At 36.7% G+C, this 26,689-nt stretch overlaps 1 protein-coding gene and 1 non-coding gene across 2 annotated transcripts; one reads left to right on the top strand and one right to left on the bottom strand.

Annotated features, from left to right (window-relative positions):
* The first annotated feature begins 9,624 nt into the window (after positions 1-9,624).
* LOC133828446 (small nucleolar RNA snoR137) lies at positions 9,625-9,767 on the top strand. The gene has a single exon (XR_009891057.1). It is a non-coding gene; the product is annotated as a small nucleolar RNA snoR137 (small nucleolar RNA).
* A 39-nt stretch (positions 9,768-9,806) lies between these two features.
* On the bottom strand, positions 9,807-12,840 carry LOC133822247 (protein SIEVE ELEMENT OCCLUSION B-like). The gene is made up of 7 exons (XM_062254519.1): positions 12,537-12,840; positions 12,360-12,446; positions 11,841-12,265; positions 11,647-11,750; positions 11,418-11,560; positions 10,833-11,324; positions 9,807-10,674 (listed from the first exon to the last, which is right to left on the bottom strand). Exons 1-7 carry the CDS (start codon positions 12,771-12,773, stop codon positions 10,036-10,038), a joined length of 2,127 nt encoding a protein of 708 aa, XP_062110503.1. The 5' UTR covers positions 12,774-12,840; the 3' UTR covers positions 9,807-10,035.
* Between the last annotated feature and the right edge of the window lie 13,849 nt (positions 12,841-26,689).

The following is a 26,689-nucleotide window of genomic DNA, read 5'->3' as shown; positions in this document are numbered from 1 at the left end:
AGTTTGATTTTTTTTTCGCAATCATAATAAGTAATAAATAAAATAAATAATGACTAAGTTCAGTGAGGGTGGATACAAATCAATGAACCAAGTTTCTTTATTGAGAGTTAGGGGGCCTTAGTAGTGGGAACGATTTTACTGATCCCAGCCCTCCCTCAATATGGTTAACTTTGGAACAAAGATAAGTTTCGAGCTTGAGAATTAAGTCATATAGGATGATTAGAAACACACTTAGAAAATAAAGATGACTTGTTTTTCTAAGTATAGAAACCCACTCTAATAATAAATAAAGACCTATATAATTTTTCATAAGAAGTCATAATAAATAGGTCCGAGATATGTTTGTTTTAGAATAAGTTTTTGCCTTAGAGCCTATTAGGGTAAGTTCTAACAAGTTCTCGACTGTTAGAACTTTTGGTGAAGATGTCGCTCCGAAGATCTGCACGCACCAACGGAAACGCCTCCAACGTTGTTCCAACGACCAATGATGCCCTCCAGTTCGCAGAAGAGGAGTGCGTACTACTACTAGCCGCAACGCGCCGACACCGTCAGCTGACAACACCGTGGAAATCGCTAGACGGCGACAACAAGTCGAGGAACTCTTGCAGCAACAACGTCAACAGGCGCAGACTCAGCCTCAGCCTCCGCCGCAACCGCAGTCGCAGCTACAACAAATGGCCCTAGCACCCCAACAAGTTGGTCCATATGGGGGATGGCCAGTGACGCACTACGCGCCACATCCAGTACCGAATATGGAGTCAGTGTATGAAAGGTTCCGCAAACAGCACGCTCAAAACTTCAAAGGGACTATAGACCCCTTTGAGGCAGAAGAGTGGCTAAGGAATGTGAAGCCAATTCTTACGCACATGAATCTCAGTAATGCAGACCGCATATCCTGCGCCTCGTCATTACTCAAGAAGGATGCCAGAATATGGTGGGACTTAGTTCAGCAGACTAACGATGTCACCACCATGATATGGACAAGATTTGTCGAGCCGTTCCACAAGAAGTATTACGCCTCGGCAGTCATCGCTAATGGTAGAAGAATATGCTCGTCAGTTCAACAGATTAGTCAAGTTTGCACCAAAGTTGGTCCCAACCAACTTTACGAGGTTGACCAAGTTCATCGGAGGACTTAGACCAAAGATGGAATTAGGGGTTAAGTTAGCAAACCTGGGAACCACTACCTATGCCAATGTTCTAGAAGCGACAATTGAAGTAGAAAGGATTCTGATGAATGTTAGTGAGGAGAAGAAGGATTAAACGATGGTTCCAGACCAAAGTCTTTGCATTGACCCAAGGAGGAACCCATGCTAGTAACAGGGATTTACAGGTCAGATCCTATCCTCGATAGTATATGTTCTAGTATCGCTTGATTGGTAACAGTATACTCGTATATCTCGTTAGGAATGATAGAAAAACTAGACAAACCTAGTGAAAGATTTAGAACTAGGTTTGTAACCGAGTTGCCTTCGGGCAAAGTAGTTCTATTATCACGAATAGTACGAGGCGTACCGATCAAGATTGAGGACATAGAACTAGAAGGAGACCTGATAGAGCTAGTGATCAAGGACTTCGACGTAATACTAAGCATGGATTGGCTAGCACGGCATGGCGCAACGATCGACAGCAAACGCAAGAAGGTGATGTTTGAGACTCCTGACGGCCAGAGACGATGCTTCATGGGACAAGCTTCAGGATTACGCACCAATTTAGTGTCATCTCTCAAAGCTCAACAAAGGATAGAGAAAGGATGTCAAGTATTCTTAGCCAGCAGCACGAACATGGAAAAGAAGACGCCACTTAAGGATGGAGATGTTCGAGTTATACAAGAATTTCCAGAGGTATTTTCCGATGACTTGCCAGGATTGCCGCCAACTCAAGAGATAGACTTCACGATAGAATTAGTACCGGGCACCGAGCCTATCTCTAAGGCACCATACCGGATGGCACCTACAAAACTCAAGAAGTTAAAGACGCAGCTACAAGAACTCCTAGACTTAGGCCAAGCCATTAACCATGGGGAGCTCTGGTACTATTCGTGAAGAAGAAGGACGGAAGTATGCGGATGTGCATACACTACCGTGAGCTGAACAAAGTAATGATTAAGAACAAGTACCCGCTACCTCGGATTGACGATTTATTCGATCAACTCCGAGGCGCGACTGTATTCTCTAAGATTGATTTAAGGTCCGGGTATCATCAGCTCAAGGTAAAAGGAGAAGATATTCCTAAGATAGCCTTTAGGACTCGTTATGGACATTACGAGTTGGTTATGTCTTTTGGTCTTGCTAACACACCAGCCGCGTTATGGACTTAATGAATAAGGTCTTCAAGGATTACTTAGATAAATTCGTCGTTGTATTCATCGACGATATCTTAGTATACTCCAAGGATGAAGTAGAGCACGAGGAACATTTGAGGATGATTTTGACGCGATTGAAGGAGCACCAACTCTACGCGAAGTTCAAGAAATGCGAGTTTTGACTCTCACAAGTGGCGTTCCTCGGGCACATCATATCGAAAGACGGAGTTGCAGTAGATCCATCGAAGGTAGAGGCCGTGAAGGATTGGCCTAGACCAAAGAACGCATCAGAAGTAAGAAGCTTCTTAGGGCTAGCAGGTTACTATAGAAAGTTGTAGAGGGCTTTTTCTAAGATAGCCACTCCACACACCAACCTGACCCGGAAGCAACAAAAGTTTAACTGGAACGATAAGTGTGAAGAAAGCTTCCAGTTGCTTAAAGATAAGCCTTGCTCAACACTAGTACTTAGTGTACAGACACCCGACGATAAGTTCGTTGTCTAATGCGATGCATCAAAGCTAGGATTGGGAAGCGTGTTGATGCAAAAACGACAAAGTGATAGCCTACGCCTCACGACAGTTGAAGGAGTATGAACAACGCTACCCAACTCACGATATGGAGTTGGCAGCGGTGGTCGATGCAAATCTGGCACCATTATCTTTACGGAGAACGGTGCGAGATTTATACGGACCACAAGAGTTTAAAATACTTCTTTACACAGAAGGAGCTCAACATAAGGCAGCGCAGGTGGATATAATTAGTCAAGGATTACAACTACGAAATCCTATACCACCCAGGGAAGGCGAACGTAGTTGCCGACGCGCTTAGTAGGAAAAGCTATGGGAACTTAGCAGTCTTTTCCGGAATAGAAAAGCCGCTACAGCAGGAGCTTATCAGTGCCATAATAGAAGTGGTTGTAGGCAAGCTAGCTAACTTGTCTATCCAATCAAATCTGCTAGAGGACATACGGATTGGTCAGAGACATGAGGAATCGCTAGCACCACATATGGAAGCAGTCAGAGAAGGCAAGAATACAGATTTCTCAATATCTAGCCAAGGTTTATTGAGATATAAGGATCGGGTATGCGTGCCAGACAATCAGAGTATTAAGAAGACAATCCTAGAATAAGCGCATAATGCCCCGTACTCAGTTCATCCAGGGTCTACCAAGATGACTTATGACATCAAGGCAGTCTATTGGTGGCCAGGGATGAAGAAGGACATAGCTGAGTATGTATCTAAGTGTCTGGTATGCCAGCAAGTGAAAGCAAAGCATCAGCGGCCTGCAGGTTTATTGCAACCGCTTAGCATACCAGAATGGAAGTGGAATGATATAGCCATGGATTTTGTGACGGGGCTACCAAAGACGAACAAGCAGCATGATTCCGCTTGGATAGTAATAGATAGACTAACCAAGTCGGCTCATTTTCTGCCTGTTAGAACGTCATGCACGGCAGACCAATATGCAACATCTACATCCAAGAGATTGTACGATTGCATGGAATCCCCAAGACGATAGTGTCAGATAGAGGATCAGTATTTACGTCAAGATTTTGGAGAAGCTTACAGCAAGCTATGGGTACTAAGTTAAGCCTTAGTACAGCTTTCCATCCTCAGACAGATGGGCAGTCTGAGCGTACGATTCAGATCTTAGAGGATATGCTACGCGCTTGTATACTTGATTTCGGAGGATCGTGGAACAAGTACTTACCACTGATCGAGTTCTCGTACAACAACAGCTACCAGTCGACGATCGAGATGGCACCTTATGAGTTGCTATATGGAAGAAGGTGCCGATCACCGTTGCACTGGGACGAGGTAGGAGAAAGGAAGCTTCTAGGGCCCGAAGCTGTTAGACAAGCTCAAGAAGCAGTAGCGCTTATTAGACAGCGTATGCTTGCAGCTCAAAGCCGACAGAAAAGCTATGCGGATACCAAGCGACGCGATGTGGAATTCCAAGTTGGAGATCAAGTCTTCATGAAGATATCTCCTATGAAAAGTGTCAAGCGGTTCGGAAAGAAAGGCAAGCTTAGTCCCTGATTCATAGGTCCTTTTAGATATTGGACAAAGTGGGAACAGTTGCATATAGACTAGCCCTACCGCCAGCACTAGCCGATAGTCACAACGTCTTCCACATCTCGATGTTACGCAAATATGTGTCAGACCCATCTCACGTCCTCAAGAACGATACGATAGCGCTCCAGAAAGACTTAAGTTACGAGGAACGACCGGTTAGCATCCTAGATAGAGGGATGAAGCAGTTACGGTCCAAGAGCTTTCCTATAGTCAAAGTCCTATGGAGCAATAGTTTTGAATGCGAGGCAACGTGGGAGTTGGAGGAGGACATGCAAGGCCGGTATCCGGAGTTATGTGATAAGTAAATTTCGAGGACGAAATTCTTTTTAGTAGGGGAGAATTGTAGAGTCCAAGAACTTTACTTAGCTAAGATAGATAATAGTATGATAGTATTTATAGCATTATCTTTGTTACTGTGGATTTTTGGTTCAGACCGGGAATTATTTGGACACTCATAGTAGTACTTATAGATTTTCTAAGTTTAACCTATAGTTTAAGAATATTAAGTATAACCTAAGGTTTGATTAAAGTGACTGATATTAAGGATTATATTATTATATTATAAGGTTTAGACATCAACCAATAGGATTTTAAGCACATGTTTTGAATGGTAATTAAGGATTAAGATTTTTGAGGATTAAATATAATAAGGAGTAAAGTTTGAATGTTATAGGGTCAGTCAACAGCTTTGAGTACGTTGAGGGCTTAGTCAAGGTTGTTTACTCCATTCATACCTAGCTAAAAATGTGTAATTTCGTGTTTATATATTCAGCGTATGCCGATATATCGCAGCTATAGGGGGCGATATGTCGCAGCACGTAGATACGGAAAACACGAAACGATGCACGGTCGCCTCGGGCATACTGGCCCAGGCGATATATCGCCTACAGGGGGCGATATATCGCCTCCTTCAGCATGGATTCAAACTCTTTTGAATTCATTTCCTTTCAGCCATTCAAACTCCTTCAACAGTCCAGCATCTTGTGAACGAGTCTTCAGCCTCTGCTGAACGATTATTCAAATGATTTTCACCTAAAAAGCCATTATTTTTATTCAAGTAAAATCAAGATATTTTCATTCCCAAACTCTATAAATAGGACCTAGTACCCAGCCATTATTCACCATTTGCTCTAAGTTCATAAGCTGCTAGTGTTAAGTGAGTGTGAGAGTGTAAACACTTGGTTTGGGGAAAAACTATAAGCTTAAACATCATAAGCTTATCAAACACTTTGGGAAGTGAGTTCTATAGTATTTCGGTGAAGGTTAGATTGATCTTGCAATCTTTGAGGTAAACCCAAAACTCTAGTTCCTTTCTGTATTTTATGTTATTTCCTTTCTCAAAACCTTCTACTCAGTCCCCTAACCTTATTCTTATTTTGGTTAGGGAATCCAAGCTTTTAAGCATATAAGTCGGTAAGTATGTTTTCTATGGTTTAGTCTTTCCATCTCTTTCATTTCATCTCCTTTCTTTAGACTCACTCTTTCTTATGGTTTTAGGAGTGTTCCAAAAGTCCCAACTCAGTCCATAATCCCGGTAACTTTGGTAAGGAAAATAGGCTAGAATTAATATGTTATGTGCTTATGTTATCTATATGTTTTATGTTATTAAAAGTGTTATGATATGTATATGTGTATGTTTGTAGGCTTGGGCATATGACCCATATGACTAACAAGACCCCAAATGGGTTATGGGCATATGACCTACTTAGCTAGTAGGACCCCATTAATCCCATGGGCATATGCTTGTTTAGTCTATGGGACCCCAAGTAATAATGGCCATTATAATAAGTGTATTATGTGTTATGATATGTCTTTACGTTATTATGAAATTATGTTTATGTTTATGACTATGTGTTAGATTTTCCTTGCTGGGCATTAGGCTCATTCCTTTCTGTTTATGTGCAGGAAATAAGCTTTAGAGGTGGAAAGATTCGTGACGCTTAGAGGATGTGTATCGATGGTGAATGGAGTCAAGGGGCCGAGCGTTATTCGATTCGAGGATGTAGTCTTGTTTATGTTTTTATGGTTTTAAATGTATTTTCCGCATTTTCTATGTAACTCTTTTTAGTTTTTAAGTTATTTTTGTTTAAAAGACAATGGGTACCCATATCCTACTTATTATTTATGAAAGTAACCTTTGTTTCTACAAGTTTATAATAAATTGTGGTATTTTCGCAAATATATGTTTTAGTAAGAATATGTATGTATAGTTTGATAATGGTCCAAGAGTCTAGATTAGTGGGTCGTTACAGTGGGTAAGACTGTGTTGTTGATCTAGTTCAATATCTTGATAATACTTAGAAAGGAATCAAGGGTTAGAGAGATTGAAGGAAGGAGTTGTTCCAATTCTGCTGCATATATGTAAGTTTCAGTACTTTACTCTTTTTGTATCAATTTCATAGGAGTATGTTCTTGGAATTTACATGTTTGTTTGATAATATGTAAATTACATGAAAATAAACAAAGAACATGTAATATGCATATCCTACAGTTTAAGGGAACTGAGAGATGATTAGAGAAAGAGAGAGTTAGGGTAGAATAGAAAAATGGGGAAGAAGGGGGCGACTGCTCAGTAATATCGTTGACTTTTGCCGGCGCATTTAGTTGCATCGGCAAAACTCAAATTTGCGCCGAAAAAAGCTTCATTCGAAACCCTAATTCAAAACGACACCATTTATTTAAATGGGACTTTTGCTAGCATTGTTTTTGAATTTTTCCGGCACAACTAAATGCACAGACAAAAGCTAACCTACCAAACTTATTTAAAAAGTGGACTTTTGTTGGCGCTTTTGTCCTAACATGCCGACAAAGGTCACAACGGTAATAAACACGTGGACTTTTGCCGGCGTGTTAGGTCAAAGTACCGACAAAAGTACCTAACACGTGCCTTTCAAAAATGGTAATGGCGGGTGTTTTCCTGCTTGCATTTTTGCTAGCGCAACTGGAATTGCACCGAAAAAAGTTCTTACATCACTGTAAATATGCATCGGTAAATGTATTTTAGCGCAGGTAAAAGTCATGAAATTTCTAATAATTCTTTTATTTTAAAATAAAAAACTAATAATCTATCATCAGGGACAATAATCAAATCAATCAATATTTTTAAATAAAAAATAAAAGTCTTCGGGTATCATGGACCAGAAACGATTTAAATATAGCTGATCACATTATATCAATGAACAATATTAATTATTATTACTACGATCGATAATGGATATTTAACACTTGGATTTTAAGTCTAAAATAACTAATAAATACTCAATGTCGCAAAAAATTTGTAAAAAATGTGGATATGTCAATTCAAATTGCAGAAGAAGAAAATTTGTTAAGGCAGAGAGAGTACATAGCATACTTACTAACTTGTTCTCAAGAGTTTGTTCAAGAATAATCTTTAAAAATGGGTAGCAGTGGGATAAAACTTTGTCTAAACCTTGGCTCTTTGGCTAGCAGAAGTCATGGTTGAACAACTTTTTATGCTCTGAAACAAAGAGTCTTATAGTTAGAACTCTCTCAAGAACTTTCTTGGGCACGTCGATCCTATCAATGTGACTACAATTACTTATCTATTATATTTAATACAACGTGTCTTATTTTGATATTCACTCATGCATGATCATCACAATAAACATAAAATGTTATTAGAACTTGGTTTTTCACATTCACTATTTGAAAGTGTACAAACTATATACCTCGGAAATATTTTTTTTCACAACTTTACATGTTATTGTTCAATATGAATTTTAATTTTATTTATTTGATTGCGTAGCTTATTTTCAAAAATTATTCTCAGAAATATAGTGAAACTTTATCAAATTTGGTGCTCATTAAGCTTCCATGTCATTCAAAATGGAATTGGATAAGGTTTAGATATGAAGGAAATTTTGAATTTAGTGTTGTTATATATATATATGTGTGTGTGATTTGAGTACAGATCACATAGACTACCCCTATACTCCTACCAATTTAGGTCGAAAATACTAATCCATTTGAAACGGATTCGTGAAAAAATAAAACATTTCAAAAAATTAAAAAAAAAAGATTTTTTTTATTTTTCATACTTTTGCGGGCGCAGTTTTCATACTTTTGTCGGTGTAATTCAGAGATACGCCGACAAAAGTGTTATCGGTATAAGTCTTAAACTTTTGTCGACATATTTGACTCGAATTTTTTCGGCACATTTATGAAGTGCAATGGCGAAATTGATGCCAGAAAATGTTATGAGCCTTTTCTGGCGCACTTAAAAGGTGTGCCGACAAAAGTACCTTTTGCCGGCGCATTTACGAATTGTGCCAGTATAAATTGGAAATTTCGGCGAAAAAACACATTGCCGGAGGAATTAACCTTTGTCGACGCTTTTGACGAACTGCACTAGAAAAAGTAACTTATGCCGACACCTTTCAGAAACGCGCCGACAAAAACCCATTTTCTTGTAGTGACACATCCATGTGTGTTTGAGAATTGACTTGGAACACTGCAGTGTGAGTCTGAATCAGTTCGTGATATGTAGATTGAATGATTGTTTAAATTTATTAAAAAATAGTGAGAATTCGTAATAGGTATCAAGATGAGTTTTCCTATCTTCTATTTGCATTGATTTAATGTATAGGTATATGAATTGATTCTCGCTTGATATTACTATTCTTAAAATACCCCACCCCTTCCACTATCACTCTAATTTGTTATTTTAATTCCAACAATTTCGTATATATAAATTTTAAGCCTAACGCCAATAACCTCAACCTTCAAGCCATAAAACAATTGAACGTTGCCACTCTATAAGCAAAAACTGGTTTGAGTTAAAATTCTTTCTTTACTTCGAGTTTTATCAAATCTCTAGTCTTTTTTTGTTTTGTATTTTCTCTAATTTGAGATTGCTTTTGATAGGCATTGCGTTCACCAATGGTCTATAAACTTGAAAGGGCATGTCAAGGAAAGCATAAACCATATTCAATCCCAACAAAATCATCTTAGGATTGCTAAGGGTTACCAATGTTTCCCAACATCACAAGGGGTGACATAACGCTATTGGTGTAATCCAATATTGAATATCACATTTTTTTAATTTAATAATTATTATAGAGTATTGCTAATGAATCATAAGTTGCCACTTTATGTGGTGTTGGACACCTTAAGAACAATTGTCACATATAATTGGTAGTGTTTGTTTTACGGGTTAGGATTGTGCCATTTTAATAAATATACATATATATATATATGTATATATATATATATATGTTTGTCTAGTTGCTTCTTATGGCCAACTCCTCTTAACCAAAATATGGGGTATATGTTAAAGTTTCTGAAGCAAAAATTAATTTCTAAACCAGTATAAAACAAGAATGTGTATTTTTCGTTGTACTTTGTTACCTGCTTTTTTGGTACATTTTGAAATGAATACAAGACCTTTAGGAAGTTTTGATATAAGAGACCAGGAATCAAGAAACAAGTGGATTTAACTCAACATATTATCGAGACAAATAGTTATTCTCAATTACATGAACGAAAAAAAGAGTAAAATAAATGATGAAGAAGACCTTTATTAGGGTCTTCTTGTCATTATTTTGATTGCTTATCAGCAATAAAAGTAGAGATAGTAATAATATAAAGCATCATCATCAACCATGCAGTCTTTCTCAAAAAATCCCATGTCAAGTTCATTCTAGGCAGCAGCGGAACAAAGTGTAAGTCTCCATTAGACGGCCACAATCACAGCACTTCATGACATCAGGCAAGGCTGCGCTTGATGGAAGAACAAGGCTGGTGCAGTGGTGTGGCTCGAGGGGCTGGACATACTCCTTGAGGTACTCATCAAGAGCAGGCACGAACCCAATCTCCTGCTGCCGTGGCTTCCAGACTCTGTGCTCAGTCAAGGCTTTGAGCATGTGTGTCCCTTTGCCCCGAACCATTTCGCCAATATCCTTACTCATCACAGCCCACCTTCCCTTGCTATAATCACTAGAGTCGTAGCTCAAAATCACGGTGATCCCTTCCAGTATGTGGTCGTATCTTGTGCTGTCAAACTTGGTCAATTGTCGCTTAGAATCCAACATTTTCATCAGCCTTAACCAGAAATAACTAATAAGGTTGCGGTCAAGAGTTCTGCTCAAGTTCTCTTTTTGGATTGTGTCAATAATGGTCGTCACAAGTTTCTCCTTAGTTTGGGTCTTTCCTACATAAACCATTTCTAGGTTGATGCCGGCCTCTCTTGCCACCTTTTTTGCAGCTATTGTGAAATCGCTGATCCACTCCATGTCTTCACCTCCATACAAGCAAATGTGTTTTCCCTCTTGAATCTGACACACAAACATTTAATAGTTATAAGACCAGTCTGGTAGAGGTAGAAGTCAAAGTTAGTCCAACCACACTATTAATGAGATTATTAGCTAGATTGAGGGTTCGTAGCATGTATTTGTTCTGAAAAAAGAAAAAGAAAAAGAATAAGAAAACTCACCCAAGCATTCAAATTAGGCTCAAGGTTGTCAATGAGAAGATCAACGGACCAGCTCATCTCCTCCCACAACAATTTTTCTCGATTGAAGGTAAAAGGGTAGGCAGTGCTTCCCCAAATGCATATCATGTTGATAGCATCATGGTGCACGATCGCACCTTGTTTGTCTATAACCACAAGCATAGGTTTTTTCTTGAAGTTCCACTTCTCTTTGATGTACCTTTTTACCACCGTTGATACCACCGATGGATGGTCAATGGAGTGCCATTCCATCTGCTTTTGTAGTGTCTCAAAGAGATTGAGTTTGTCTTCATCCCAATTGTCGAGAATTGGGACCCAAACTATCTCGTACTGACTCTCCATTTTGGTCGGGCTATGCTTCTTTTGCTGGTACATTCGTTCCAAGATTTTGTATTCTTGCCCGCGCTGGAGATTGAAATCTAGATCTGTAATGAATAGGGCTACAGTCTTGTTGCTTAATTCGTCAGTGGCAACCTAGTTTTGGATGATATCAAATAAATAAGTGATTATTTTTATGCGGGAGAAAAGTTTAACCAGATAGAAGTAAAGTTGGAATTTGGTGCAAACCTTTCTCTTGATGTAGCAATCATAGAGCGCTGGTTGGCCATCCTTGTAGTGAAACAAAGTAGCCAAAGCCCTCGTGTTGTCGAGGTGTGGTGTTGTGAAAATGCGTTCAAGCTCCCTAAAAGCTTCTTCATCTCTTTTCTCCTCTGAATCAGACAAATATATATATTAGTTTGTTATTTATGGATATACTTCGGTGCTGAATGTCAAGAGGGATGCCAATGACACTCACGCATAACTTTTAAACAACGTTCAATTAACTCCACTAGGTGAAGCGTTTTGATGTTGTTTAGCTTGTGAGCCAAGGATGACAGCTCCCAGGACTCCGTCAAGAGACTTAAACAAGAATACTTGAAAGTTAGAGGGAAAATGTTTTATAAATGCAGATTATTTTCTGAGTGAAGTACGTTAATTACATGAACTTACTCAATTGGTAGGGAGCCAGTGAGGGCGAACATTTGTGTCGAGGCAACGACTATGCTTCGGATGCTCCAATAAACAACCGTGGGAACATTAGCATCAACAGCAATAACTTCAGGGAGCTCATACAACTCGACAAGTTCCTTGGTGGTGTCGATAATTTCCCCAATAAGAGTAAAAAGTGCATCTAGTGTTGGTTTCAGATCATGAAGATGCTCCAATATTTCTGGCAACTGCTTAAGAAGAGCAATTGCCTTTGGGAGTGGATTAGTTGTGTATTGCTGAACAACAAGCCGAAACTTGCCAAAAGTGATCATTAAAGAGACCAAGACTAGTGCAACCTTCACTTCCCAGCTGTAGTGCTTGACTAGCCGTAATATTTCAAGGACAATATTGTGCACGTCTACACCAGCCGAACACTTACTGTACATCTGTGACCATAATATGCAAAAGGGTCATGAATGAACAAATTTGAAAGTGAACAATTTGAGAGAGATGAAATGATTTTTTTTTTAAAATATTTACCTCGAGGGAAATTGCACTGATGACCCTGGTTGGAAGATCAACCACCTTCTCTTCTGCCACAACAATGTCCCATTGTGTAATCGGGCCCTGTTATATATATATATATATATATGTACACATTATTGTAATTGATGATGATGAATTTGCTATAGAAGTAACTATGTTATTAGTAAGTACCTGCGAAAATTTAAAGATGTCATCACTTGCACGGTTGAATATGACATCAATGACCGCCAGAACAGGCTTGACATCAAAACCACGCTCATTAGATTCATGCGTGGCAATAATTTTCCTGCCCAGCTCAGTGTCGTCCGTTGCACCACTTGCGTGCGCACGACTCGAGCGGCCCTGCCCAAGAAAACTTGAAGCAATACTCTGCTCATGTTTGGGTTGCCCAACCATCTTGGCCTCCATTTTGGCTCTTTCTCACACCTGTTGCAAAGCAATATGTATGGTGTTGTTTGCCGTTTGGGTTTGCTTTGCTCTTCAACTTCTTGCTTAGTAAAGATATATGTGTGCATATTTATATGCTTGTCTCGTATTGAAACTTTATCTTTATTATTTTTCTTCTTGAGTAAGCCTTAGACAGAGGGAATTTTATTATTGTTAGCACCGAATCCTTATGTTACCAGATTCGTCAGTAAAGAATTATATGCTGTACTTGTGAATCAATTTGGTTGTCATTACAAGATTTTAAGGAATATAAGCTATGAGTATTGACTAGATTTCTTACTTTGTTATCTTAGGACATGCTGATCTAGTTTTCTTGTCTTGCGTATGTATATTATGTGATAATTGTGATACTAATTTTTTTCTCAATTAGTTAATTAGGAATTTAATTTAAAGTTATATATTAATATACTTTAAGAGGTGTTATTTTATAAATTTTATTGCAAGAGAGTTTAACACCTCTCTCTCTCTCTCTCTCTCTCTCTCTCTCTCTCTCTCTCTCTCTCTCTCTCTCTCTCCTTCTAAATAAATCCATAGTAAATTCTTAGAATTTCTTTTCACATACCATTTAAAATATTTTCAGTACAAAATTATCCATTAGTAAGTAATATTTCTATTAGCATTTTTCACATCTATAATTATTTAAATAAAATTAAAACATATTTAGTACTCTCATTTAATAATATTTTTTTATAAATTAAAAATTTAGTCACATTTTTTTTATTGTACTTTTAATTCATAAACATAAATAATTTAGAATTTAAAAAATTAACTTATTAGAATCAAAATCATTAGTAAAATCACAATATTCAATTTTCATACTTGTAAAAATTAAAATATATCTAAATAAATCTCAATTAATTAGTATATAAAGAGATGTATTGGTTGTTTTGGAATTGTACTAAAAATAAATTTATATTATGTCTTGATATTTAAGGATTATGTCAAGTTACCAAAATTTTATATTTGGTAATAATTGATTAATAAAAAAAGGATGTGAAATGAAAAATAAGGGATGCTAATAGCAACACCCAAATAAAAATTAAAAATATATTAAATTGGCAGTGAAAATAACCAATGATGTATACTTGTTGCACTTTTATATCCATTTTTTTCTAGATAAAATACCAATGCAACCAAAAGAGTATGTCCATTACTACCCTCATACTAATACTGTTAATGGTAGTTATGTGACATTGATGTGACCTGACAGAAGTTGATGTGTCATTGCTAAGCACAACGTAATTGTTTTAAATTATTAATTAATATTAAAATGAAATCTATTTTCTTCCTAAAATGGAAAATTTGAGGTTTTATGCATTAAAGTACCATTATTTGAAAAATATGCCCAACTTAAAAAAAACATTGCAGAAATATACTCCAAACTTAAATTTGGACAAAAAAGTCCTTGTAGTTTTTCCTTCTCATTTTTTCTCTCCTTACATGATCGGTATCCCATTTCTCCTCCCATCCGACCCCACAATATTCTCCGACCAAGTAAATCTCAAAGTTAACATTAAACTGAAGAAAACCGCATCCTAACTGTTTTCATTGTAAAAAAATCATGGGTAATTATGTTCTCGTCCTATTTAGTGATGCGTATATGTTAGAATCAGTAATATATATTTTTCGAACACTTCTTTGCATGATTTTGTGGTTTAAACTGTATTTATTCTATTGTTCAAACATAAAAATAGGAATTTAGTGACAAAATCAATACAAAATGATGCAGAGTCGATGAAGTGTTGTGTTGTTGACACTAAAATCGATGTTATACCAATGACATTTTGATGCAAAAGCTCTAAAATAAAAATAAAAACTATCAAAATACCATTGATATGCCATCATGTTGCATTGATTTTAGTGTTCTGAAACTAATATTTGATAAAGCATCGATTTACCATTGACAATACATTGTTTTGCAATCATTATTATATCTCTTTCTACAACCGATTGGGTATTCACCCTTGGTGAGGGTGTCGTTTCTTGGGGATCGAAGAAATAAACATGTATATGTTACTCAACCATGGGATCTGAGTTTGTAGCTCTAGCGGTAACTGACAAAGAGGCCAAGTGGCTAAGAGATGTCATGTTGGAGATACGAAAATCACGGTTGATGTATCGACAATTTCGATACATTGTGATAATAACACCACTTTGATTAGAGCTTATAACAAGATATATAATGGGAAGTCTAGAAATATAAGTATAAGTCATGACTATGTGAGGACATTGATTGATAAGAGTATCGTATTAATTTCATATGTCAAATCTTGTGAGAACTTAGCGGATTCGTTTACCAAACCTCCGGGGAGAGATTTAGTCAGTTCCACAAATAGAGGGGATGAGACTAAAACTTCTTCACCAATAGATTCCCTAACGATGGAAACTCAACACAAAACTTGTGTACATCAAGTGTAGAGTTCAATGGGTAAGAACAAGTCATTGATAAGCACTACTACAAAAAAGGCATTTCTCTGCGGTTTTTTTACTCAATACACTGCGGTTTTCGAGAGTATTGAAAAGCGCAGTGTATTCGACCGCAGAGAAAAGTGTTACGCAAACCGCGGAGAAAAGCTACACTTTTCTCTGCAGTTGTAGTAAGCCAACCTCATCAAATTGCCCTTCATCGTTGTATCCACACTCATCGTTTTCCTCATTATATTCTTCATTTTGAGCTAATTCCTCTTCTGTGCTAAATTTATGTCTTTTTAGCTCTTCAATCTCAGCTTTTAGTCGAGCAATCTCCTCTCTTGTAGTCATTGTTTTATGTTTTTTTCCAAACATTTTGGAAACGGTCGCAGTGAACCTACAAAAAAAATCAATAAAGTCCATCAATAAACCAATCTAAATAATTCTTAAAAGAAAACAACTATTATAAATTATCATACCCGCCAGCTCGAACACGACCTGGGTGTTCTGGTGTCCCTAATGCTTGAGTCAAGATGTCATTTCGACCCTGAGCTGTAATTTCACCACGAATCACTTTTTCTTTGACGTCCTCCTACTCAAGATATTATTTGGTTAAATTAGTTTATATAAATAAAAACAATATATTGATTCTGAAACCTTAGAAAACTTACTATCTTTTCGGCAATTTGTCGGTCTAGCTCTGTCACAAGAACTTTATTTTTTTCACGCGATCTAAGCCAAACTTGATACCTCTCTGAATTTTGAATATTTCGTTCTTTTTTTTGCATTGTACAAGATAATTATAGTTATATGTTGCGATAATATCAACCATTATTTAAACTATAATATCAAATATACTTACCAAATCTTCTCTTATATTAGCCATTCCTCTACGAGAGGTTCGATGCCTTGACTTCATTAGTAATGCACGGTTTTTTTGTTCTTGATGCACTATTTGAAACTCTGGACTTAGACGACTAGTTACAAATTGTAACCATTCTCTCTCGTCAATTATATCGCTATACCTCTTTGGGGGAAATTTGAGTTCTTCCATCATACCCATTTCAGCCAAAGGTTTGATGTACTCAGTAGTGAGTTCACTTTTAAAATCTCTAATTATTTGACCAGCTTTTTTCAAAATCTCATGTTTGAAGGTTTGAGGAATGTTGTGACCACCCTGAGAATATAATTAAGAAAAGTAATTATTAAATTTAGATATCACACATAAATAAATAAATAAATATCATAATGATAATTTCTTACAATGATATCCTCCCATAGACCATCTTTCAAATCTTGTGGGACCTTCCTCCAATCACCTGAGTTGATAGAAATCGTGGCTCGTACTCTAGATCCAAGATATGATATCATGTTTGTATACACATCACCTATTGGTTGTCCCAAATCGTTCCATTGAAGATTTTTCTTGATTCCTTTGGCTTTTTGTTGGGTCATGTAACTCATTCTTGTTTTACCACGACCTTGTTGTTTCTCTTTGTCATCTCTTTTATCCGCCATCTGCATCACACAAATTACAAGTGTTAATGCATTATACAAATAAATAATCATAAGTGTTAATGCATTATACAAATAAATAATCACAAGTATTAATGAATTATATAACTTACTAAACATGTTTTCTTCTTTTTCTTATTTTATTTCTGGTCGATTCACAATCGACCCATATTCCTTCTTCAATGTCGGTTCTAAGATAATCACGATCATCGCTATCACTTTCATTATCATGTTCCTGAATATTCTCAACTTGTTCATGTATCGGTTGTCCAACAATGAAACAGTCATGATATAAATCATAATTTTCATCGTACTCTTCTTTTTCTGAGAACTTCCGCTCGGGAACTGATAAAACAATGGACCATTTATCATTAACTGGATCAAGAATGTAAAACACTTGTTTCGCTTGGGAAGCCATGATAAAAGGATCGTTCTTGCTTCCCTTCTTGCTTAAATCAACCAGAGTGAATCCAAGTTCGTCAGTTTTAACTCCAGTATTGTTGTCCACCCAAGAACATTTAAGAAGAGGAATAAAAAATAATGAATAATCTAGCTCCCATATTTCTTCAACAACCCCGTAGTATGTCATTGTGCTTGAAATTGGGTTTTTATCTTTTGCACTGGCAAAATGCATAGCTTCTGCGACTACACTTACTCCACTATTTTGAACCAGACGCGCATCATCTCTTGACTTAGTATGAAATCATTTCCCTTCAACAATGAAAGCTTGATGCTTTATTACATCAATGCTTGCTCCAAGAGATATGCGCTTCAACTCAGTCGACAGTCCATGATTTTTTTCTCCCAACTTCGTCAAAATTGTATTCTTCAGCCACTGGCAAAACGTTTTATTATGCTCATCTATAACCCATTTTTGTTTATTTTTAATCTTGTTTGGAATCATCGACCGTAATAACTCTATGTGATCACTGAAACATAAAAGAAATAACAAAAAGTTTAAGCAACAAAAAGAAAATCACTACTCTAATATATATGATTGAAATATATTTTCTACTTACATTATATATGATTGAATCTCAGGATTATTTTGCAACACAACTAATTGAGCTTGATCTAATTCTGCCCTAGACACGGTGGTCACTGTTCCATTCCCTTGTAGTCCTTTATCAACTCCATCTGAGTTATTTCGTGGTTTGCTGATTCCGATTGCTTCAACCCCACTCATGTATTCTGAGAAAAATTCTACTGCCTCTTCCGATATATAACATTCAACCATACTAGCTTCAGGACGATAATGATTACGCACATAACTTTTCAACACCTTCATACTTCTTTCAAATGGATACATCCATCTCGCCCAAACTGGTCCACACAACTTGGCTTCCCTTACTAGATGAACCATTAAATGAATCATAATATCAAAGAAGGATGGCGGAAAAAACATTTCAAGGTTGCATAGAGTTTCCACTATCTTATAATGCAATTCATCCAATTTTTTCATTTCTAATTCTTTTCCGCATAAATGATTGAAGAATATGCAAACATTCGTTAAACAATCTCGAACTTTTTTCGGTAATACTGACCGAATAGCAATCGGAAGTAATTGTTGCATCAACATATGACAGTCATGTGATTTCATACCCATCAGCCTCAAATCTCCCATGGATACCAAGTTTCGAATGTTGGATGAATAGCCATCAGGTACTTTCATCTCTGCAAATGATTTACATACAACCTTTTTCTCTTCTCTGGACAACGTGAAACAAGCAGGAGGTAAATATGTGCGTTTACCTTTCTGTTCAGGTGCTAAATCAGTTCGTATACCCATTTCAACAAGATCTAAACGACTAGTTAAACCATCCTTAGTTTTACCGGGAATATCAAGTAATGTACCTATAATACTTTCGCACACATTTTTTTCTATATGCATGACATCCAAACAATGTCGAACAAGTAAATCTTTCCAGTAAGGGAGACGAAAAAAAATTGATTTCCTTTGGAAACATCCACTTACTTTCTTATTTTTCTGCATTTTTCCATACTTGAAATCAATTTTCTCTACTTCTTTAAGAATGAGTTGCCCCGAAAGTGGCAAAGGAGCAACACCTTGTTCTTTATCACCATCAAATGCTTTTTTTTTGTCCCTATAATGATGATTTAGGGGAAAATATCGTCTATGACCCATATAACAAATTTTGTGCCCATTAGACAGACGAATAGCCTTTGTGTTAGTGCAACATATTGGACATCCCTGGTAACCTTTTGTGCTTAACCCTGATAGATTACCATAAGCTGGGAAATCATTAACAGTCCACAACAAAACAACTTTTAAGTTAAAGACTTCTTTCATAAAACCGTCATATGCCTCAACACCATTTTCATACAAATCTTTCAAATCATCAATTAATGGTGCCAAATAAACATCTATATCGTGTCCCGGTTGTTTTGGGCCTGAAATCATTAACGTGAGCATCAAAAACTTTCTTCTCATGACTAACCACGGAGGAAGATTGTACATAACAAGGAAGACAGGCCACGAACTATGCCTACTACTTAGAGATTTATGTGGATTTACACCATCGGCAGCTAGACCTAGACGAAGATGTCTTGCCTCAGTTTTAAATTCTGGATTTAAGTTATTAACTTTTTTCCAAGCCTGCGAATCTGCAGGATGTCGAAGTTTACCATCTTTCAGTCGCCTAGTCTCATGCCATATTAAGTTTTCAGAGTGTTCTGCACTTCGATATAACCGCTTTAGCCGCGGAATCAAGGGCAAGTACCACATCACTTTTTGAGGAATAAGTTTCCTGATCTCCTTACTCTTGTTAGGTTTGTAGCGGGGTGAATCACATTCTGGGCAAGTGTCCATGTCTGCATACTCTTTACGATATAACACACAATCATTCAGACATGCATGGATCTTCTCATACTTCAAGCCTATGCAATTTAAAGTTTTCTTCACTTCATACGTAGACTCAGGGAAGCAATTATCTAATGGCAAAATCTCTTTAAAAGCAGCTAAAAATTGACTAAAACATTTATCACTAACTCCATTTTCTACTTTTATGTTGTAAAATTTTACCATCGTTGGTAATCTTTGTTTCAACCATTGAATAATGGTTTATCTGCATCTCTAACCAATTTATCAAATTTTGAAGGATCATCAACAAACTCTTCTTGTGCTTCATCGAGCAATTCCATAGGATGATCGTCAAAATCACTATAACCCAAATCATCAACCCCTCGCCTCCCGAATGGATATGGATTATTATTTTTCAATGATTCCCCATGCCAATACCATGTACGATAACTTGTATCAAATCCCCGATTAAATACATGATTTTTTATCATGGTAATATTTCCTTTTGTTCCATTACCTCAATCTATACATGGACAATGAATTCTTTCCGGATCACTACAATTTGTTTGGCAAAATTCTAAAAATTGGTTGAATCCGTCTTGAAATTGTTGTGTTTCTCTATTCTCAAGAATCCATGACTTATCCATAATGATAATATCTACCTAATTCCTAAGTTGATAATGAAAAGAAAATTAGTATAGTAATACTCTAAAATTATGTTCAATTATTAAATTATAAAATGAAATGGACAGAGTTTCATTTATTTCTATGACATATCCAAAAACAAAAACATTATTATTATATATAGTAACTTATAAAACATGTTCAACTAATATCATCAAAAAAAAATTGGGCAGGGTTTCCTCTGTATTTATAGCATCTCCCAAGTTATCTACCTATAAATTTACATCAAACAAAACATATAACAAACAACATGCATGTTCTCAACCATAAGTCACCGCAGCACACAGAAAATTCACAGATCCTACTTCACTAAGGCACACATGTTCTCAACCTTCTGTTATCTCCGCAGCACACAATTTTATCTCAGAACCTACTTCACTATGGATGAATATCTAATATATTCAAACTCCTCTAACAATAGTTTGTAAATATAAAAAAAATAAAAAAATTAAGTAGTAATTACTACTTACCTTAAAAATTAATATTCACAAATTTCAACCTCGAACAAATATTTCAACCTTGAGTGGGAGCTCACACTCAAACAAATATTTCCTACAATAAAAAGTTAAACATGAGTAAATATATGGTAATTGAATTTATCCTAAAATAATATAATTAACAAAACTATACTTTAGAAAAATCATTACCTAAATAATATACAAAATTATGCAAGCACTAATTTTTAATATAAAAAATTATGTAAACAACATTATTCTAAATAAAATAATACAAAAATACCCTAAACCGAAATATACATTAAATAAATCAAGTTTTAGTGATCAATACACGTTTTAAACAATGAAAATGTCCTCCAATCCTATATAAACTTTCAAAAATATTACAAAAAATAACCATATGATCATACATAGAAACCACCATTAAACCCACACAATATTTCTTCATTTTTACCCTAAAACTTCAAAATAACTCAAGATTAACTATATATACATGATTTCAAGCATTAATATGCAAAGAAATGGAAAAAAAAAAAACAAAAAGAAATAGACAATGTGGGTACCGTGGGTAGGGACGGCGTGGGAGAGAGCTTCGGCCGTGACCTTCAACGAAGAAGAAGATGGGAAAATGAGTGGGAAAATAGGTTTTTTGGGCTTTAGTGGGTGGAGACCACCTTTCTCCGCGGTTTTATACCCAAAACCGCAGAGAAAAGTGGACATTTCTCTGCGGTTTTGGGTATAAAACTGCGGAGAAAGGTGGTACACTTTTCTCTGCGGTTTTATACCCAAAACCGCGGAGAAAAATGTCCCGTTCAAACCTTTCACTGCGTTTTTTTTAAAAACCGCAATAAAACAGGGCGCGGACATTAAATATACATTTTTTGACTCTTTCAAACCTTTTCACTGCGCTTTTTATTTATTGTTTAAAAAAAACCGCAGAGAAATGCTATATTTGTAGTAGTGAAGGGAATAGTTACAACATTAACAACTTAAAAGTCCCATCTAGGAAGACTTATTGTTGGTTGCTACCAGAAATGGGGGTTAAGCCATATGATTTAAATGAAATTCAGTTAAAGAGCAACAAACATCTCTAAAGGTAGCTAAGATGTTGTAAGAATTTTGCCTATGTGAACCTAGAGGTGGTGTCCCCTCTCAAGAGAGTAGGAGTTTTCTCTCTAGTAGTTCTTGAATGGATTAAGGACAAGGCCATAAAATTGCTAAGAACGATAAGTGGGAAATACATGGGTAATTAGGTAGATGTGTGTTAGACATTACTAGTTTTTATCACTAGGAATGTTGTGTTCAATCTTGTAAGAATATCTTTGCATTTCAGTAGAAGCTTTGTAGTGTTTTCACTAAGATCAAGTTCAAACCCAAAATGTACTTTATTTTATGCACTAATATCATTTGGCTATTTGATTGAAGATGTATTTAACCAAGTGGGGGATTTTTATGATTGGTTAAATACATGGTGAAGTTGGTTAGGCACGAAGAGGTGCAAAAACAATAACGGTTTCACTAAAGTCAGCACGTGATAGTTAAATTTCAGTATAGGAATTTATAACTCATCTTTTTGGATCCAAAGTGTTTCTTTGGAATATATAATAGTATCCAAAATGTTTGGGAGCATTTGAGGATGTTTTCAGACAAGTTATGGAGCGCCAAGTCAGAGGGATTGGCGTTGTGTTGCCACTAGGACGCGACGCCTCGCCTGGGCCATCAATACGTGACCGTACAGTGACGTGTTTTTGGCTCCCAAATTAAAATTTAAATGCTCTAATCTCGTTGGTTGAGTCTAGGACTTAACGACCGTTAGGGGTTGGCCTATCTGGAAGTTATTATGGTATAGTTTTAAAGACATGTTTTCTTTAGTGTTATGAGTTGGATTTACGATTTAACTTTAATGATTGGTTAAAATGTTTATTTTTCTTTAACGTTAACTATGAGACTCCGAAGTTTCTTTTTTTTTTTTCTTTTTCAAAAGGGTTGTCAATTATGTTCGTTTTTCTTTTAATAAAGGAAGTTTTAGTTAAATGATTTAATGCGTGTGTTGAATTTTACTTTCAATTTGTTTAATAAATAGGTCAGATAAAGCCTTGAGAATTGGGACGTTACAAAGAAGAAAAAGAAGAAGAAACTAGTATGACGACTCCTTTGTGCTTTGATCTCCTTCACTCTTCTCTCTATCTTTTTTTCTCTAGTCTCCCAAAAAGTGTCCCCTGCTCTAGATATGTTTTTATCTTCTTATTTATAGACTTTAAATGATTGCTTGAGCCTTTAGGAGTCTAATCACACCTTCCCATTCAAATTTAAATTGAAAATTAGTCTAAAATAACAAATCCCGTGGAAATCATGTTAGGATTGGTTTCCTAAAAGAATATAATAAGATATTGATTGTTTGAATTATTATTGAATATTTATTATAAATATTAAAAAATTTCATATTCATTAGTGAGAGTATGATCTTGTATGAGTACGAGAGGATTAAAACCATTTTAATAAAAAAATTGCCAGGAACATATTAAAGTATGTAATCTTTAATTAATGATTCCTAGTACGGTTTACTAAAACATTTGATTAATGTATGTGATCTAGATCCGGATTATTGATGTGGATAAACATCTTAGTAAATATACTTTATATAATTAGATTATATATGACTGAACCGATGTGAATTAATTTCTTTATCAACATACTTTTTGCCATAAAGATTTAATTCATATCAAAATGATGATCATATGTAGATAAGTCTGAATCCTGAGTAGCCATGAACTCCTGTTCATGTCTATTGGATCTTTTGATTCACTTGTGAAGGTCTCTTAATATAATGTGGCTAGTAACTTTTGGTTTGGAGATTCAATTGTATGAATGGCTGGGAACATGATCTTACAAGAATGGAATCCAAGCTTTCCTAATGGATTGAATATTAGTTTTATTAAGAGTTAATTCTGCAAGTGAATAGTTATTGAGCTCAAATTTATAATATGATTCTAAATTAATCGTTCACCAATGAATTAATGGTACTTAAGAAATAATAGGTAATTAGAGGGTAAAACGATATTTTTGGCTCAATGAATTAATTTTTTGGAGCTAAGTTATACTTATGTGTAATTAAATAATTAAATTGGGCTCATTCATGTGCCCCATATTCAAGCAGCTTACTTCGGCTCACTATCATAAGCGATGACTGTCAATAGAAAGACTACTTGTGCCAATGAGTTGGGTGTTCTAGTTACTGATATTTCGTCTTTATTGTTTAAATTTCTGGGGGCAACTTTGTTTCATGTTAATCGCTCGTCTTTTAATAAGGCGACCAACGGTCTGGGTAATCATGCCCTTAGATTAGACAACGAGCTTACCTTATTGGGAGGGTTCCACCACCGATTTTGGATGTCTTTGTGATGCATTCTTAATGAAGTGCAAATCATTATGTAAAAAAAATAACAATTACACATTAACTAATATGTTTTATTTGAAAATGGTATATTAATTTTGTTATTTAACTTTGGGTTAATTAATAACGAGAGAGTTAAAATTTTCATTATTATATGATAATAAATTATTTAAATTATAAGATTGTTATCCCCAAAATTTGAATATGATGACGTGGCAATCAAAAGTGACAAGTGGCAATGAATGGCAGGGCAAAGGTTTGAGATTAATCTTCGGACTTGTGATATTACTGGACATGAAAATTATTTATCTGGTTTGGAAGTGATTTGACCGACCCGGTACAATTTCTGTCCGACCGGTAAAGATTTTTGACTGACCAGTAAAATGTTCTGGCCGACCAGTGAAGTATTTTGGCCGACTAGTCAAATGTTTTGCCTAACCAGAAGAGTGTTTTGACCGACCAGTATCACTCCAGAGAGCAGAGTTGGCCGACCAGATAGATCAAAAGCTCAGCCAATGAATCTTTAGCAAAATTTCAGTAATGACATCAGTTAGAATCATCCGTAGCTACAGCAAGAAACGCTTAGATATCCCGAAGAAATCACATATGGTTGTATTTTAAATTTGATTATTAATTAAATTTAAGTTAGAACAACTGAATTATCCCGATTATTGAGGGACTTTAATTTGTACGATCCATGAGCCTATAAATAAAGAGCTCATGGCATCATTGAGGGGATTCAGATTCTGATTTTTCTGTCTAAGTTTTTGGGGAACTCGGGTATTCTTGAGTTATTTTTCTGAGAGAAGGTTTGTATTCTTGAGAGATAAATCTTGTACTTTTTCATTTACACTTAAGAAACTCAGTTGACACAGGTTCATCTGATCTTAAGTGTAGGTTCTATATATCACAACTCCAAGTGGATTAGGCTATTACCAATAAATTAGGGCTGAACCACTATAAAATTATTGGTGTCGTATTTTCTCTTGAAGGCTTATTGTAGTTTTGACATCTATTCGTCGTTGGCCAAAATCGTGGTCAACAATTTTGGTGCTTTCATTGATAGCTTGAAGAGAAGAAACACACTACTATCATATCATATGGCACTTAAGAATACCAATGTGGCATCTAAGAAGTCTGGCACATCAAAAGAGCCTGTTAGATTAGAAGGTCCTGGACCTCAGAACCCTGAGACTGAGCCCAGGGTCTTCCTCGAGGAAATGACTCTAGAGGTTGAGTAACTCTAAGAAGCCATGGGGACCATCCAAGAAGAGATGATGCAATTCAACGCTCAGAAGGAGTCATTTGCTGAAGAGATGGCCAGGCAAAAAGCTGCATTTGAGCAGCAAAAACGGGAGATGGATGCCAGAAGTGAAGAGATCAGGCAATGGCAGGAGGAGGCCGAAGGCTGAACTTGCTCTGGAAGTGGCAACGCATTTGACCCAGGCCAATGCCCAGAATGCAGCACCAGGAGTAGCCACCCAGGAAACAAGGAATAATGATGCTAGTCAAAAAACTGTTGGCAGAGCCAATTCTCGGGGACCGGACAGAAGTAGGAGTAACCCCCCTGGTCGAGAGGATGATGGGGTCCGCTCCGAAACTGCCTCGACACAAAGGGAGAACTCTAGAACTCCCTCCAAGAGCCACCGATCGAAAAATTCTAGGTCAGGAAGTCATCGGCCAGGCAGTAAAAAGACTCCTCCCAGGCAAGATCAGACTAGAGCTCCTCGAGAAAAGGGAACTTCACAGTTCAAAGATGGACATGGTCGTGATGAGGCTGATAGTCATCACACCGACCAATCAAAGGAAAAAGAGGGATACAACCAACAAGGAGGAAAAGACTGCCCAGCACATACAGGAAGGCCACTGCTACATCCCGACCAGTAGCGCAGTAGGAGAGAGCAGATCTCGCACAGTAAGCCTTCTGAAAAAACTCAGAGCAAAGTGTTTGATCGCCTAGGAGGACACACTTCCCAGAAAGATCTAAGGGACGTTGTCAGAGACAAGAGAAGGACCGTCCCAGTCGAAGGGCAAAATCTGAACCACCCTACCAGCCAAGTAGAAATACTTGACGACAGTGTAGCAGATGGAAATGCTTGACCGGGCGGTCACGACCTTGGAACCCCGTCAGTTGTGCTAGCCATCCAAGCCCAGCTTGATGCGCTAATAGCCGCAATGCAAGGTTTGTCAAAACGACCCTCCGGAATGGAAGTGATAGACCACCGAAGTGGTAGTCCCTTTTGTGCTAGGATCACAGTAGCCCAACCACCAGCTAAGTATAAAGCACCAATTCTGCCAGTATATAGAGAAAAAGGCAGATCCCATTAGGCACGTTGGGAAATTTGAGGACCAAATGGAGTTGCTCGGTGTAAGTGACGATTACCGGTGTAGAGTCTTTCTGACTACATTATCCGATACTGCCCAAGAATGGTATTGGAAATTCAAGCAAAACGTCATTACGTCTTGGGAATCTTTTAGGAAGGAATTTTGTAGGCAACTCAGTGCTGCTCGGACCCCTCCGGTTTATGCCAACCACTTGGCTGACATCAAACAAGGAAAGGAAGAATCTCTAAAGAATTATATACAAAGATTCATGAGA

This window comes from Humulus lupulus, chromosome 3 (genome assembly GCF_963169125.1).
Source record: "Humulus lupulus chromosome 3, drHumLupu1.1, whole genome shotgun sequence".
In the NCBI taxonomy this organism is placed as follows: domain Eukaryota; kingdom Viridiplantae; phylum Streptophyta; class Magnoliopsida; order Rosales; family Cannabaceae; genus Humulus; species Humulus lupulus.
This window is presented reverse-complemented; position numbering and strand designations above follow the sequence as displayed.